The following is a 16,201-nucleotide window of genomic DNA, read 5'->3' on the forward strand; positions in this document are numbered from 1 at the left end:
CAACCTCTCAAACTGATTTCCAACCCCAAAATCCCAAGGCCATTTTCCCCCTCTTATTTCTTTCTCTGTTGAAGAATTTGTACAAATTACCTCCATATGTGTCTAAAGGAGCCCCATGGGAACAGTGCCAAGAAGAATATACTGCTGACGGAACACAAACATTGACTTCATCAAACATAGGAGCAGCGTGCTCTGATGCTCTCCATATGCTCACCTGGCAGCGGCAGCCATTTGCTGACAGCACAGCTACATCTCACCAGTGGGGCTCTTTATCATCCTATGTCACATGTTGTTTGGTATCAGAGATGAGGAGGTCGGTTGCTGTAGCCAACTCAAGTAGAATGCTCGGCCCGTGGAACGATAAGGCAATCGGGAGATAACAAGGATTTAATGCAATTTACGGTGTCAATCAAATGTTTTGTTTGTGCAGTGTGCAAAATCCAAGAACCCCCTCCATAGGGGCCCCGAGTGTTTTGAAGCAGTAACCAGAGGAACAGGAAAACGGGAAACACGAGATAGGACAGAAAAATGGTGCAAAGAAAAAAATGGAGCAAAGAGGAAGACAGGTTATAACTTTTCCTGTGTGATTAACTTTAAAACTCAGGTACCACACTCACTCTCTCTGAAACCTTTATTTCTCATGGCACCTGGCCAAAGGCTTTTGACCTCATCGGCTTTGTTTCTCAAGCCGCTCTGCAGGAACGCGCCTGTGACCTTTCAGGCAGTGTGCCTCTGGAGAAACATCGCTCCGCGGGGCAGGAGAGAAAAATCACCCAATCAAGTACGGCCATATTTCACACAATCATTAATGTGTCTGAAACTATAGTCCTCCCTCCGTGTTACCTCTAACATTAGGAATGTGTGATTCACTGGAGGAGGGAAGGGTGGACGTAGCTCCTATCTTGCGAACTCCAACCTGCACTTTAACACAAGCGATGGGTTCTGCCCAGAGAAAGAAAGAAGAGGAGGGGAGGGGGGTACGAGATGGAGAGAGAACGTCAGGGATCTGGCACTAACAACCTTTGTGAACAAGAGCAGAAATGCAGCTGTTAAATCGCAGGGGGGTTATTGTGTTGCATTCCATTTGGATTCTCTCACCAGCTGTGTCACTTCTCATTTCATGGTGATTAGACAGCAGAATTATGAATCCAACAAATCAAATAAGCAATAAAAGAAGTAACTACATAACTGCTTTTAGGTGAGGTGAGGTCAGGTTAATTTATAAAGCATCTTTGGAGAGCAAACGTCACAATATGCTTCACAAATAGAAGACAACAATCAAAGTCATAACACAATTAGACATGTGACATATGTCTTCAGAAGCATTTTCATTGCTTCACATTGCTGGCTGTCTTAATTTCCATGGCGAGGCTATTCCAAAGACCGGGAGCCACAACAAGAAATGCTCGATCACATCTGGACTTAAACTTAGGCCAAGGAGTGACCAGAAGGCACTGATCAGAGGACCAGAGTGTCCAGTTGGCGGAATATGCGGTCAAAGTCAAAAATTCACTGTAAGATTGTCTGCATGTGAGTGTGAGTGTGCTTGTGTATTCCTGTATACTTAATTAATGAAATTGCTTAGGTTGTCTCCCCGGTAACAGTACCTCCAGGGTGGTTGTGCTTTCCTCCAGACACAGTTGGCCATTTAAACAGATGGGACCACAGCAGAGGCAAGCTAGTCCTCGTTGCTGTAACAGTGACTCCTACTGGTTGTTCAGGGGTGGGCATGAACTTTTCACTCCCAGGAAAGCCTGACTCCTATGGGTGAAAACTGGCAGCGACAAGGAGATGATCAAGGGAACTAGCTACTCCTAAATTGGGAGATAACCCAAACTTCCAGTTGTCCAGTAGTTGATTTGAACTTTTTCCCTTGTGACCGTATCACACTTGGTCGCAAAAGCAGTCATAGTGTCATTATTCAAGATCCCACTCCATTTGTTTCTACGATTAGCCAAGCACAAAGCAATCCGAGAGTGTTTAGTTTGACAGCCACAAAGCTTTTTCTGCCATCATCCTATCTCAGCAAAATGCATCCCAATGTAACTTACTGAGGTTAGTGTGTAAAACAACACTCTTGCATTGCCTCGCGTAAGCATGGGCGCCTGGCTAATCCTAGTGCCTGAATGCTACACAGGGTGGGTCTTGCCAGGAACTGGTGTGGGATTCAGAATAACGCGTCGCAGTGAGAGCCATTTGAGGAAGCGGACAGATGTTTGTTTGTTCTATACTGTTTACTTTACAATTATTTCTAGCAGGACATTTAAAACAGTCATCACAGGTCTGTTATGAAGTTCACTGTAGAATGCTGTGATGGACCCATTAGAATTTCACATTTCAGACACCCGTATAATAAATTCATATATTTCCAAGGAAGGATTAAAAAAAAGGCTATAGGGACATTAAAAAGAATTTATTTAGGCGTACAGTTCTGCAGTTCCTCCAGGCCCGGGGCGACGCAGACGCCAGAGTGATGCCTGGTTGCTCTCCTGGGCCCTGGGAGGAAAATCCTGTTTAACGTCTCCACAATAACATTCCCTGGGGTTATTTATTCGGGAATGTTAATGTGCTTTGAATCTACCAGACCCCGTGGCCTCTGACATGCGGCCCTTTGGGTTTTTCCTATCTACCTTCGATCAGGCGCGCGAGGGTCTGTTTGGTGCTGCCGCCATCTGATCAGACAACAAGGATTGATGCAGCAGGAATGTATTGATGACCCTGGAGTGAGACAGAAGGGGCCGGGAAAGCTGAGGCTGGGGGGCTTATTTACAGTCCGTGCAAAGCTTGCCACGGTGCGTTCAGGGTGTGCATCTCTCTTTGTGCTTGGCCCCAGTTTGACTTTGCAATATGCACTAAGGAAGTTGATGTGTTTTGCAAGCCTTTCAGGGGAAGTACACACACTTGTTTGTATTCCTCTCACGCACTGTAAATATTTATATCTTCCTCAGCTGGAAGATTTGTGCTTTATGTCTCGCTATGAATAAGCACAACACAATTAAAGCATGCAAATGGCCTTTGCTATACATATGAGAGACATTATTTCTTGCCACTCATTTAATTTCTCTGTAGGCACATAAATGGAAACAGATGCACGGAACAGCGTGATCCACCAAACTTAACATTCATGAACAGCAGGACTCATTAAGTAACATTTCGCTCTTATTCTCGTGGCATTTTAAATGTAATTCTTAGATATGGATTTCACATCTTAAAAATGTTGTCTCTGATGGCAGGTTATTCTAATTAATGCTACCAGGCGGCTCTGTGATTATGTGCAGGAAATCATTCTCAAATTTACATACTGTACATCTGACACTTGGCGATTTCAACGCCTGAGTGCTTATTTTTGTTGGGCAACCTAAATGACCCATTTAGTGTTTTGGGACATAAATGTGCTGTAAATATTCAGCAGTCCCCCTCCTCCATTAACTGGTTTTATTTGCATGTGAGAAGCTTCCACAAGCCGTGAAGGATTTCCAGACCCAGTGGCCTCATTTGTTATGCTGTTTTGTTTCTGACCTGGGATTCAAACACTCACGCGCCGTACTTCTGGCTTATTCTCTGAGGAATTCTGTAAACCTGCAGGAAATGGACACATTGTTTCCTACGCTCCAAAGACGGGGGGACACACTATGAGAACAAGAATCTTGATAGAAACATCAGCATTATCCTCGTCCAGATGTGGTTTCATTTCCACATCCAGGCTCTTCAGGTGGTTTGGCAAAAGAATTTCCCAGCAACTCCCCACCAGCCCACACAACCTCTTCATGATTCATAATAACTCCCATTTAATTTCCCTGACAGATGTACGAGAATCTTATCTGCTCATAATGGTGCCCTTTCACTGACATCAACATTTAGACCATTTTTAATGTTTGTTTAAGTTTATGATTTCCTCAAAACTGGAAGTCAGAGGCCCGGACTCAGGAAGAAAACAATTCTTCCAGTGTGTAAGGTTTTTATGATTACCTTTTACCTCATGTAATGTTGACCTCAGGGTCAATCTGAGCTGCCCCGAAACATGACTAATACTTTACAGCCCACCTGGGGTAACAGAACCCTGATTTTTGATCCGTTCATGACTCCAAACTTTACACTTCACTTCACTCTGAGGAAATTACAAGAATGTTGTGTCAAGTTTGATAAATTGGTTTTAAATATTATGCTGCTCTGGGATGAAATCATCGTACCTGTTTGCAGCAGTTAACAGAGATTTTCACAATTAATAGCCAAGACTTTACTACAGAAACAAAAACATAGTCGTTAACATTCTTAAGTGGAGGAGATGACCTCAGACTGTTGACTTAGACTCAGTTTTCATCATCGCTGTGAGTCTGACAACCTCAATGGTGGAATATGATCTGTACTTGTAGCAAACCAGACCTTATGAACTTGCAATAGGCAGGCTTGATTGTTGAACCCCCAGAGAGCGCCCGTGTGCTTAGAAATGCTGAATCTCTGCTGCCATCTGGAGGCCTTTTTTTTAATCCAGCAAACTGTGTGAATCTGGCTGCACAATCTCACATTGCCAAATCACGTCCAAAGGTGTGAATATGTATGATCAAAAGTCAGAATGTGTGACTTTCCATTTCTCACACAGCTTATGTAGAATATTAATGACTGTTATCACACAGATTACCAGGGAGAATTTACATTTATATTTTACACCAACTATTTATTTAAGTGACACTCTTAAGTGCTTCACTGAGTCAAATCCATTCCCCGGATACATTACATTTGTATTTTGAAGGAACTTGTTTAACAGTCAACTCACAACTGTTCCTTATATTTCCCTTTTTCTCTGTTTGCCTTAACTTTATTATAAGATCAACGTATTATTATTAGTTATGGTTAACTCAATTAAAAATATCAAGTGATAGTAATATAGTATCAGTTCTACTCATATTTCCTTTGATTTCTGTCTCACTCTCTCTTTTGCTCTCTTGCTCACTCTCTCTCTCTCTCTCTCTCTCTCTGTGTTTTCTGTTATTGTGATGACTGACAGGAAACAGAGGTATGTGGGAGAGTGTCATCTATTTTGTATGACAGCTAAAGTAAACATTGCACAACATGAATGGACGAAGACAATGCCTTGTTTATTGGGAACGACGACTCTCTAAACGCTCCAGACATCCCTGCTATTTCACACTAAAAGCTATTTAAAACAGGATAAATACCAAACTGTTTCACTGCCATTTGCTGCATTATGTGATACTGCTTTGTGTTTAAATTATGACGTTGTTCTTGCTTTATTTAACAGTATGAAAAGAATATACACTGCAGCTGTTATTGTGTTTCAGTATATTATACTGGCTGAAGATCAGAGGTCCATCATCCATCTGTTTGGGAGGCAACATAAATGTAGTAAAATCAAGATGTAGTCAAATCTGCAGTAGTCTTTTCAGCAGCTTCCTGTCCAGCAGAGTTTGGATTTAGGGTGGTTTGTGTCTCCCCCTATCGGTGATCAGTGATAATAACATCCTACAGGACTTAAATTTTACTCAAAATATCAATAACATCGCAGTTCTCAAACCACCATGCTTCATACTACACCTCAGTTCACTATACATACGATATCTTGCCTGACAAACTGGTCATAACCTCTAAGAAGAGAAAGCAGGAAATTCCTCTCCTTCTCACAGCGGTCCATTCTGGTTTTCTAAACAGCACTAATATGGGACAAGATGCAAGCTGAACAAAAGTCAACCATCTATTTATGTGTGCAACATGCTTTGGTTTGCAACATGCTTGTGTATCTGGCTTGTATCTGAATGTGGAAGTGGGCGGTGTCCTTCTTCCTTCCTTCCTTTCTGTCTTTCCATGTTGCAGCAAAATGAAGAGATGAAATCCGTTAGTATTTTGGAACATGTCAACTTAAACTTGCATGTGAAATACATTTACAAACACATTGATGGATTCATGAATGAACGATTGGATGAATGAATAAAGGAAAATGTATGTATTGATTTCTTAATCCTACCCTATTTATTAGCATCTATTTTTCATTTGATATGTTGATGTAATTCAAGATAAATAGATAGATAGATAGATAGATAGATAGATAGATAGATAGATAGATAGATAGATAGATAGATAGATAGATAGATAGATAGATAGATAGATAGATAGATAGATAGATAGATAGATGGATTTATTAAATTAAAGCCCTAACTGCTCCTAATGTGCAGGTTGGCTCCTTGCATGCTATGAACCTATCATCAGTGTATGAATGGGTGAATGTGACGTCACTGTAAAAGGCTTTGATAAGTACAGAGTGATTATGGAGTGTTCTGAAGTATTTGTCCATGGTGCCACTGGGCGCACAGGTGCTCAGCAGACGCAGCCCCACCCTGTGACCACCAGAGTGAAAGTCCCTCCTTTGTGCAGCACTACAGGATTTCAACACGTTCCAGCATCTGGTTGTATAGCTTCACACACACAGCAGTCGCTCTGGTTATGAATGGCGAGTTCCAGCCTTTTCTCCACGTGGTTTTCCTGTGAGTTTGCGGCGCGTTTGTCATTCACGACCGTTGTTTATCGTGGAGCGTTCAGGAATACAAACGTAACTCTTTCCGTTTTGGGGATCTGAAATCCCTAACAGTGAGACTTTTACGCACGTCCAGCTCACAGTATCCACTTCATAGACTGGACTCATATGATGGCAGAAGACATCCTCCAAGATTCATTTCCAGATTTGAGAGAACTGGAAAGTAAGTTAGGAGTGAAGACACCGGAAAGCCTTTTGATTTGGATGAAGAATGCAGCAGACTGTGAAGATGACTGGAGCTCTGATGACCACAGTGGCGCTTTATCAGACAAAATACGGATCTTAAAAGACGAAATGGTAAGAATTCACATTGTTTCCAAGGCACAGATTTACTTTATACTCTGTTAGTTATGTGGTGAGACGCGTTTCCTTTTGCGCGTGTGCGTGCGCATGCGTCAATGGCATAATTGGAAAACACACCAACTTGCACGACTTGTTTTAGAGGTACTTAGTCTGGGTATTCAGAGGGTGTTTCTGTGTAAACTGTGGAAAAGGAGCAGGAGATTATGTTTTTGTCATCTTAATCCACCACTCCCTCCACTAGCTCTGGCTTCATTGTGTACACACACACTGACACATTTCCTATGATGTCACGTTTCCTCCTTTATTCATTTCCTGTGGTTTAGAATAGGAGATAGAAGCATACAGGTGCAGAAGGAGGCAGGGAAGGGGGCCCCTGAAACATTTAATAACAATATATTGGCCAACATAAGAACCTGCTTTTTTTTTAGGCCTTAGGATTTTAATCGGCAAGGATGTCTTAGAAAACCCCTAAAATTCCTTGATTCTAACAATGTTTCCATCAAAATTAACTGCAATTACAGTTCTGGATTCAATATACATTAAATGCAGCCTGCAAAACATTCATGTACTGCAATTTATTGTATGATATTGACTAACACATAGCAGATGTCAATATAATTGTGAACATTTTGGTTCAAAATGACACCCGTCATGAGTATATGACCTGTCTGTATGAAGACCTTGTCTAAATCTAGCTCTTCTATCATGCAGAGGTGGCTGCGTTCTGCTGATGTAAGGATTCTACGCCAGCTTGTGTCTGTACATGAGGGCATCGAGGCCATGCGATGGCTGATGGAGGAGCGAGGAGCTTTGGCCAGCAGAGGCAGCAGCTTGACAGGCAGCCTGACCAGTCTGGTGACTGTGGAAGGACCTGGGTCCCCCGTGTGCCCCTGCAGGTACAATTGTTTAACCTTAACCAAATCAGTGACTGAAACATCACGCTAAACATAACAAAAGGAATTGTAATACTGTATTATATGTGTATTAACTCAAAATGGCCATAGAAGTTCAAGGCCAATACTTTTGAAGGATGTCCAAACCATCATGTGATTTATATACACTCAGAATGTTTTCACACTTTATTAAATATACAGTATGTGTGCAATCCAATATAACAGCTTTGCTATAAAACCCTAACTTTGTGAAGCTGATATTGTTCTGTTTTTGTTGACACTGTGACAGAGACATATTGATTCAATTCTGTCATAACTGTTGTGGCTATAGTTAGAAGTGCTGATATATAAGGTTACATTGTATTAAAAGGTGGCTCTAATATTTGGTCCAATACATTCACATACACGAGGGGCAGAATAATACAATGGATTGAATTTGATTGTACAGGCGTATTTAATAAAGTGGTCATTGCTTGTATATGTGACCATGTATGTAATAGTCATGAGCTTTAACCAGTTTCCATTATAACTTCTGAAAGCTTAAATAGATTCACATTTTAGCTGTTGTGTCTCTTTTTGTCCCACAGGGAAAATCTGTGTCCAACCTGGCCCGAGGATCCAGATGATGGTCCTGGTGAGGAGTCAGCAGATCCACCACTGCACAATGACAATAACGTTTCAAACCAGAAGAACAATTTTAACAGGCTGATTCATGAGTCTGCTGAAGAAAGACCTCCAATCCCTCCCAGCTCCACTTTTACAGTCGCCAGTTCCACACCAGACGAGAATGTTGTGGCAGAGTCCAGTCCTGCTAATCCCAAGAGTTTTTCAGCTTCTTTCCAGGATATCAAAACAAACACAGACCCCATCACAAGAGCGTTGATCAGATCTACCAAGGTTGCTAGAAAAGATTCAAAACGGGGCACTGGCAGAATTGTCCACACTAAAAAGACAGGAGAGGTAAAGACAACAGACAATCTCCCTAAGGAAAGTGTTAAGAAAGAGGAAGCGAGCGTGCCCAGGCCAGACAAATCTCTGTTGGACTATGATGCACACTGGTGCTGGGTGGAATCACAGGACGATGTGACATTTTTATGATTGCTACAATTCACATTTTATTGTATTTATTTGAAGTTTTGCATCATTGGCGGTTGTTGCTAATAATGCAGTTGAGTTTAAGATGCAGTTGACACTCACTGTGCCTCGCTAGACTAATAGCTTTTTCTGTTATGTTTTGTTTCCCCCCGTGTCTCCCCAACAGTGTATATTAAACCAGTATTAATATATATTTTTGATATTGACAATAAATAAAATGACTTTGTAATGCAGAGGATATTCTCTGATATGAACCCACGTTTATGTGAAAAGTTGGTGGATACCAAAACAGAGGCTTAAAGCTTACACCCTATACCACCTCAATTTTATTAAAAAGTTGTATTTCATTTAAAATTACATTTTGTCATCTACTGCTCCTGGCTCATCATTTACAAGTTGCTCGTTTATGGTGTAAATTTAAACGGCATGCTGTATAACAGGAATGTGCACCAGTAGTCTAATTAATGTCGTTATTAATTTCATACGAAATTATATTTTATATTCCTACGGTCTATTATTTTTGCCACCATGCGAAGTGTTTGTTTGTTTGTTTTTTTACCCCACTGGTAATTCGACAGCAGGGCGGGCACTCCAGAAGTCCGTAGCCATTACGGAAGTAGGAAGTGAACCAAATTGATAATTAGATTAAAGTTTCTACATTTCTAGAGTATGAGTTATGTTTAGGATTTGGGAAAGGTATCCTTGAAGCACAATTATACAGCTAAATTTGGCCAAAACCAATAAAGAATAATGAGATTTATGTCTCACCATATAGCGATTGACCAATCACATTCTTGCTGTCGAAGGCAGGAACTGACGTCATGTATTTGGAATGACACCCGGAAGTGCTTTGCTAGCTTTAATGATTTCACTGTAGATTTGAAAATCAACTTTAAAGGACGATGTGATGTTTCAGAAAATAGTCAAGGAAACATGGAATGTTCTTTTCTTCGCGGGCTGTTTTTGGTCGCCCTGACAACAATCGCTTTTGGAGACGGTAAGAGATTTCATTAGACAGGAGGCACTGATATTGCTGTGTTTTCTAACTAACTAACTTACATCTGTTATTTGGGAATAACTGGTTACCTATAGTGACGAAAGGTGATTGTGATGGTAAACAGAATAATGTCAAAGGCATTTTGCAATCTTCCTGTTTTCTACCTCTGCCGTCCGAACACACAAACACAAACAGCGGGGCTACGGTCTTGAAACGACGTGGTCACCAATTAATACACAACACCTCTGCGTTTTACTTTCAGTTACGTGGATAATTCATTACTTATGCTCTTCCATCTATAAAGTATGTCATGTCTCTCAGCCTGAAGCATAGTGGAAGTTTAATGAAAGTTATATAGGCAGTCTACAGTTTATTAATACAGACCAGTAGAACAATAATAGGTAAAAAAGGGAGGGAGGTTGTTCCAACTTCCAAACTCTACACACCCCAACTGAGCAACATTTCAAACCAGAAGAACTACTTTGACATGCTGGCCCATGACAAACCCATGATTGTGGCGTTGAACTAGTACATAAGGAGCAAACTGCATTTCCAGATACATGTTCTGTCTTCTTGTCTGTATCTAACATAACTCTAGCTTTACTAATACCCCAACTATACCGTGACTAACAATTGTGCATGGGATTTCAGATGGAGAGGTGACGTTTGTGTCGCAGCGGTCATCCAAACCTGCCCAGAAGCTGTCCAGATACGGCTGGTACGGGAACGTGAGACTGCAGAAGTTTCATGTTCCAGAGGACACAGCAGTGGCTCGCTGGCTGTTCACTGTAAAGAAGGGACACAACTTAAACTGTGGACAGCACAATGTCACCATGTGAGTCCTGCATTATGTAGATTAGATTAGATAAGATTGTGTATAATTTGTGGCAACACTATTACACACATAACAAACACTAATACTAATACTCCGCCATAAATACTGTGTACCTGACATTGTGTTTACACCTTTCCCATCTCTGTCTCTTTGATAGTCATATTCGTTGGGGTGCCCCTCCAGTTATAAACCCAGTCAGTTCGGTTTTCCCAGATGATACACTCTGGAGCCCCTGTGTTTCCCTGAGCCTACTGGTGAAATCAGAAAACTCCACAACCTTTAACCTCTCCAACCCTGCACCTGGTAATTGGTTCATTGTTGCCCACTTGCCTGAAGACGATGGGCGCATCGAACAAAAGGTTTGTATGTTAGTTATGCCTCTGTAAATCTGCATATCACCCCAACCTGTTCTGCTGGAGTCTTGCTTACGTTCAGCAAAGTAGCTAAACCACATTCTTTCTGCTCCCTAAGTATCCGATAATTGATCTGTTGCTGGTATAATAATCTTGTTTACTTAAGGTTGGCTCCTGAAAAGCAAGATAAGTATCTGCAATAACCCAGTCCCTTCCCTAACTGTCTCTCAGGGGTTTCCATCCTGCTCCTACTTCTTCCAGTCTCAGCTGTCAATCAGGAGAGCAGTAGACACACCCATTCTACAGCAGGCCACCTCCCTCCAGCAGACAGCAGCCCCTGATGTACCTGCGCGCCTTAAGTAAGAGATGCACATGTTTCCTATTCTTCCTCAAAACTCATCCCTTCATCCGCACGTATCATGAATGTGTTTGTGTCCAGGTTGTACGTTCCAGAGTTTGCCTCGTCCCTTTCCGTATCTGTGGCCAAATGTTCATCCAAGGAGGGACCGAACAGTGAGACATGTTCGCTGGTGCTGAAGCTCGGCTCCTCCTCTCTGCCGGAGAGCTCGGTAACGGTGAACTGCTCAGGGATCGACTGCAATGCCATTCTCTCCGCCCCACCCTCGGGCACGTGGTTACGAGTTGAAGTGGAGAGCCAGCAAGAAAACCGTACTGTCATTTTTAGTATCACCTCTAACTACAAAGGTGATTATCAACACACACACCTCAAACCTCAAACGTATCGTCTCAGCTCTAATGTCTTTGCTGTGCGTGTAATTTTGAGTCAATATTGTGTTTACGTGTGTTGTTCACAGTCGGATGTAAGCCAAAAAGTGTCGGCCTTGCAGTAGGTGACGACTTCAAAGGGAACAGCAGCTCTGACAACACAACACTGACAGACGGCGCTTCAGTGGTTTCTGTCTCATCAGCATCAGCATCAGCATCATCTGTGTTGGCGCCTGGGTGTGTGTGGAAGGTCCCCGTGCTCTATGAGGAGTTGGATGTTCTGTCGCTCCAATTCAACCCTGTCAACGGACCCAATGTCAGCGTCACACACACACACCCCACGCTGCTCAGCTACCCCCTCCACTCACTGTCCAGCGGAGGAACACTCAACCTGCAGCTCAAACTTAACACAGTGAGCACCACTGCATGGCACACACACACACACACACACATTCTCAGCATGTCAGATTTGAAAGTTTCTTAGGTGTGTGTGGTTTTGGCGTTTGACTTTGTGTGTGTGTTGTGTGTAGACTAACATCACCCTGAGCAACAGCAGCAGCGTGGTGGCCTGTCTCTCTCCTTGGGCTCCAGTTCTTGACCTCAACCGTTCTCAGCCCTGTCACACTGGTAGCACAGATAACTGGAATCATCTCCACTTTACAAAATCAGTATCAGTGAATCAAGAAACATAGTGGACCTCTCTCCTGTACCACACTAACGTAACAATCCTTTTTGCAGCTTTATTCGGAGGTTATGGGGTTCGCGTGGACGTCGACGTTCCTAAAGCTGTGGTCAGGCTGCCTTTCCCTCCGTCAGCAACATGGTACCTCACTCTACAGCTCACATGCAACAGGTACGCCAAACACACACACACACACACACACACACACACACACACACACACACACACACACACACACACACACACACACACACACACACACACACACACACACACACACACACACACACACACACACACACAACAACATTCTCACCCCATATGTGTATCTCTATGTGGGTCTTTGCTGATCCCTGCTGAACCCTAAGGGATTTGTTGGATTCCTGTATGAATGACTCATCAAAAATGTCTTTATCATGAACGTGGTCATAATGTTTAAAAATGTGGCAGGTGCGAGTGCAGTCTTTCATCTGTTATCTGCCCTCAGGTCAAGACGACTTCTTCAATGTTTGTGTTTGTGTTTTCATGGTTAAAGGCGTGTGTGTGCGTGTGTTTATTTCATGAAAGGGCATCATTATGTTTAAAAATGTGGCAGGAGCGAGTTGCAGTCCTGTTATCTGCCCTCAGGTCAGGACGACTTCTTCAATGTTTGTGTTTTAATGTATAAATGCGTGTGTGTGTGCATGTGTTTCCTGCAGCAGTGACTGTGGAAACACCTCGGTGGTTTCTGTGGTCCCAGAGGTCTTCATCAGTGCCTGTATAGAGAAATGTGGGGAATACGGTGAATGCAGACTCCTGAGATCCTATAGCTACCTCTATGGAGCCTGTGTCTGCAAGGCTGGTAAGACACACACACACACACACACACACACACACACACACACACACACACACACACACACACACACACACACACACACACACACACACACACACACACACACACACACACACACACAACCACAACCACAACCAAACCTCTGGCGATTCATTATTCAATGTAACACCATTTCTTCAAGTTTCTTTGCCTTACTCCCCTGCGAATTCACTTTCTTTGCGTGTGTGTGTGCAGGCTGGGCCGGATGGGGCTGCACCGACAACGCCACAGCACTGTCGCTGAGTCGCCAGGCGACAGCAACCGTGCTGCTCACGCTCAGTAACCTGTTCTTCCTGCCCTGCATCGTGGTGGCCGTCAAGCGCGGTTACATCACCGAGGCCGCCGTCTACCTCTTCACCATGTTTTTCTCCACGGTAACACACAGGCGCACTCAGGCCTTTTTGCAATTACAAACAAAATCATTGTATCCAAATTCTAACAGGCAGTTGACCCATTTTCCCTCAGTGGGCACAGCAATGGCAAGTCAATGTGGATCATTGTTTATCCAACTGGAGGAATTTCTTTATCTTCTAATTCCTTATCTTATTCGCAGTTCTACCATGCATGCGATCAGCCAGGCGTCATGGTGATGTGTATCATGGACTACGACACCTTGCAGTATTGTGACTTCCTGGGCTCCGTCTGTTCCATTTGGGTCACTATACTGTGCATGGCCCGTATCCGACACTCATTCAAATATGTAAGATGTGGTCCAAAATATTCACAGCTTAGACTTAACATGCTGTGGGCAAATGTTTGAATCCTTTGTGTGTTTGTGTGTGTGCTTTTAGGCTCTGTTCCTGCTCGGGGCTATGCTGATTGCCATGTCTCTTCAGCTGGACCGCAGAGGCCTGTGGAACATGCTAGGCCCTGTTCTCTGTGCCGTACTGGTCATGGTCACAGCCTGGGTGAGCAATACACCGCCACCATTTAGGGATTCTTTAAAAACACTTAGACTAAACACAGCTTGCTTCCTAATAGCGGTGCCTTCAAGTCGGTATGGATATAATTGCTACATTTGTGACACCTAGTGGTCAGTTGAGGCACCTGGGCAGATTCTATTGCTACAATGACCTCGTCTTTAAATAGCGATCTGAGCCCTTGCAGTCCTCCTCCAAACCCAAAGTTTGATGGTCTAAGCAAAGGTAGACCAAACCAAAAACAACGGTCATGTGCGACTGTCTGTGTGATCTCCGGAATGAGTGTTACTACACCCCACGTCAGCTGTGTTCAATCATGTTCTTTGTGTACAGGTATACAGAGGCGTGCGGCTGCGACATTGCTACCCGCCGTCCTGGAAACGATGGGCCTTCTACCTGATCCCCGGTATGGTTTGTGCTCTGATCGGGGTGTGCGTGTACATTTTTGCCGAAACAGAGGACAACTATTACTACACACACTCGCTGTGGCACGTCCTGGTGGCCGTCAGCGTTGTGTTCCTGCTGCCACCACAAGAGAAGGGCACAGAACCCTGGGGCTGGTTGATGGACTGGAGCCAGACATGGAGCTGGAGACCCCGGGTTTGTGGATACACACTCTGCGAAAGCAGCAAGGACGAGCTCCACGCTGTCACATAGACACACAAGGGTCTCACACAAGGCCCAATATGTACTGTATGTTGGTGTTGCTGCAAACCTCCAGAATATTCTCATTAGTAGTACACAGTTTACCGCAGGTCACTCGTTCATTTCAGTTGGAAAAGTGGGACCTCAAAGTCCATTTATTTATGAAACGTGCGTTACACTCAAACACTCTCTAGTAACCCCCCCCCTCCCTCCCTCCCTCCCTTGGTAGCAGACCACCTGCCCTTTGACCTCATGATTAAGTCACCCCATGTAATGATAGGTATTGTACATGCATATATGGTATTTTACAAAGATGACGTATGAATGTTCCAAACATTTAAAGGTAACACTACACTAAGTTATTGCATTATTATTTATAGTTAATAGTACAGTTGAGTTATTTATAGTAAGTATAAGTTGATTAATAGTCCTCGTTCTTATAATTGTTCCTAATTTCCTTTTTCCCCACAGATCTGGTCAGGTTTTGAAAATGAATATATGGATCATTCAACAAGCATATTTTAACGATCAGGTAGTTTGCGTCTTAAGTTTTCAGTCCAATCAAGTAACGAATCAAAAACTGGGGGAAACACTAACACTTGCCAAAGTATCTTTACTACATATATAATGCCTATGGTGTTTCCGATTCCTCATCTTTCTTTAGTGTTTTTATAGAAACTCCTCAACCTACAATCTACTTCTCTGTTGTAACTGTGGTGTGTTTGTGCGAACGGTTTGTACGAGCGTGTGAGTGAGTGTGTCCATTTGGAATTTGAGGTGCCTCTTCAGTAGAACGTAGAGTCCACGTCTCCTTCAGCACACAGCAGAACGGTTCGAGCCACGGCTGCTCCCACGGTTTCTACCTGAGGCTTGTGCTGAAACTGAATGGACCTTGTGTGGGTTCTTCCTTTGGACTCTTGGCTCATTGTTTTCACTTCTTTGAATGCCTCCACCAAAACATACAAACTGGATGCTTTAAAAAGAAAGAAAGAAGAAGAAGAAAGAAAATTTTAAGTGAGCAAAGATTCCCCCCAAAAAAAATCAAGTTTAAACATTTTTTCTTTGTTTGTCATATTTAATTTGTAAGTAAAATCGGAAAATAATGAGCTGTTTTTGAAGCACTTTGATGATTCTTATATGTTAATGTAGCCCATTGTGTGTGTGTGTGTGTGTGTGTGTGTGTGTGTGTGTGTGTGTGTGTGTGTGTGTGTGTGTGTGTGTGTGTGTGTGTGTGTGTGTGTGTGTGTGTGTGTGTGTGTGTGTGTGTGTGTGTGTGTGTGTGTTGTCTCTTGCACTAGTAAACTCACTGTACACTTTGATGACTGATT

At 43.0% G+C, this 16,201-nt stretch overlaps 2 protein-coding genes across 3 annotated transcripts; both read left to right on the top strand.

Annotated features, from left to right (window-relative positions):
- The first annotated feature begins 6,303 nt into the window (after window positions 1-6,303).
- Window positions 6,304-9,186, top strand: LOC143010133 (uncharacterized). Its single transcript, XM_076162330.1, has 3 exons — window positions 6,304-6,844; window positions 7,562-7,746; window positions 8,331-9,186. The coding sequence occupies exons 1-3, from the start codon at window positions 6,656-6,658 to the stop codon at window positions 8,839-8,841; spliced, it is 885 nt and encodes a 294-aa protein (XP_076018445.1). The 5' UTR covers window positions 6,304-6,655; the 3' UTR covers window positions 8,842-9,186.
- Window positions 9,187-9,669: 483 nt separating this feature from the next.
- pgap6 (post-glycosylphosphatidylinositol attachment to proteins 6) lies at window positions 9,670-15,900 on the top strand. 2 transcript variants are annotated; one of them, XM_076162387.1, is made up of 14 exons: window positions 9,670-9,835; window positions 10,487-10,670; window positions 10,828-11,029; window positions 11,255-11,382; window positions 11,463-11,728; window positions 11,839-12,161; window positions 12,280-12,376; window positions 12,488-12,602; window positions 13,130-13,272; window positions 13,504-13,682; window positions 13,862-14,008; window positions 14,100-14,216; window positions 14,562-14,828; window positions 15,345-15,900. In XM_076162387.1, exons 1-14 carry the CDS (start codon window positions 9,772-9,774, stop codon window positions 15,396-15,398), a joined length of 2,286 nt encoding a protein of 761 aa, XP_076018502.1. In that variant the 5' UTR covers window positions 9,670-9,771; the 3' UTR covers window positions 15,399-15,900. The 2 variants fall into 2 exon arrangements, with proteins under 2 accessions (XP_076018502.1, XP_076018501.1); XM_076162386.1 differs by lacking the exon at window positions 15,345-15,900 and having other exon boundaries at window positions 14,562-15,338.
- The last annotated feature ends 301 nt before the right edge of the window (window positions 15,901-16,201 follow it).

The sequence above is a fragment of the Genypterus blacodes genome, unplaced genomic scaffold, assembly GCF_046128005.1.
Source record: "Genypterus blacodes isolate CSIRO-AG114 ecotype Tasmania unplaced genomic scaffold, CSIRO-AGI_Gbla_v1 ptg000120l_1, whole genome shotgun sequence".
Taxonomy (NCBI): Eukaryota; Metazoa; Chordata; class Actinopteri; order Ophidiiformes; family Ophidiidae; genus Genypterus; species Genypterus blacodes.

Bases quoted from the DNA above. Each gene is read 5' to 3' on its own strand.
- LOC143010133 (XM_076162330.1), top strand. From the start codon at position 6,656: ATGATGGCAGAAGACATCCTCCAAGATTCATTTCCAGATTTGAGAGAA. The intron at 6,845-7,561 runs GTAAGAATTCAC...TCTATCATGCAG, and splicing joins GGATCTTAAAAGACGAAATG to AGGTGGCTGCGTTCTGCTGA. The intron at 7,747-8,330 runs GTACAATTGTTT...TTTGTCCCACAG, and splicing joins TCCCCCGTGTGCCCCTGCAG to GGAAAATCTGTGTCCAACCT.
- pgap6 (XM_076162386.1), top strand. From the start codon at position 9,772: ATGGAATGTTCTTTTCTTCGCGGGCTGTTTTTGGTCGCCCTGACAACA. The intron at 14,009-14,099 runs GTAAGATGTGGT...GTGTGCTTTTAG, and splicing joins TCCGACACTCATTCAAATAT to GCTCTGTTCCTGCTCGGGGC. The intron at 14,217-14,561 runs GTGAGCAATACA...CTTTGTGTACAG, and splicing joins TGGTCATGGTCACAGCCTGG to GTATACAGAGGCGTGCGGCT.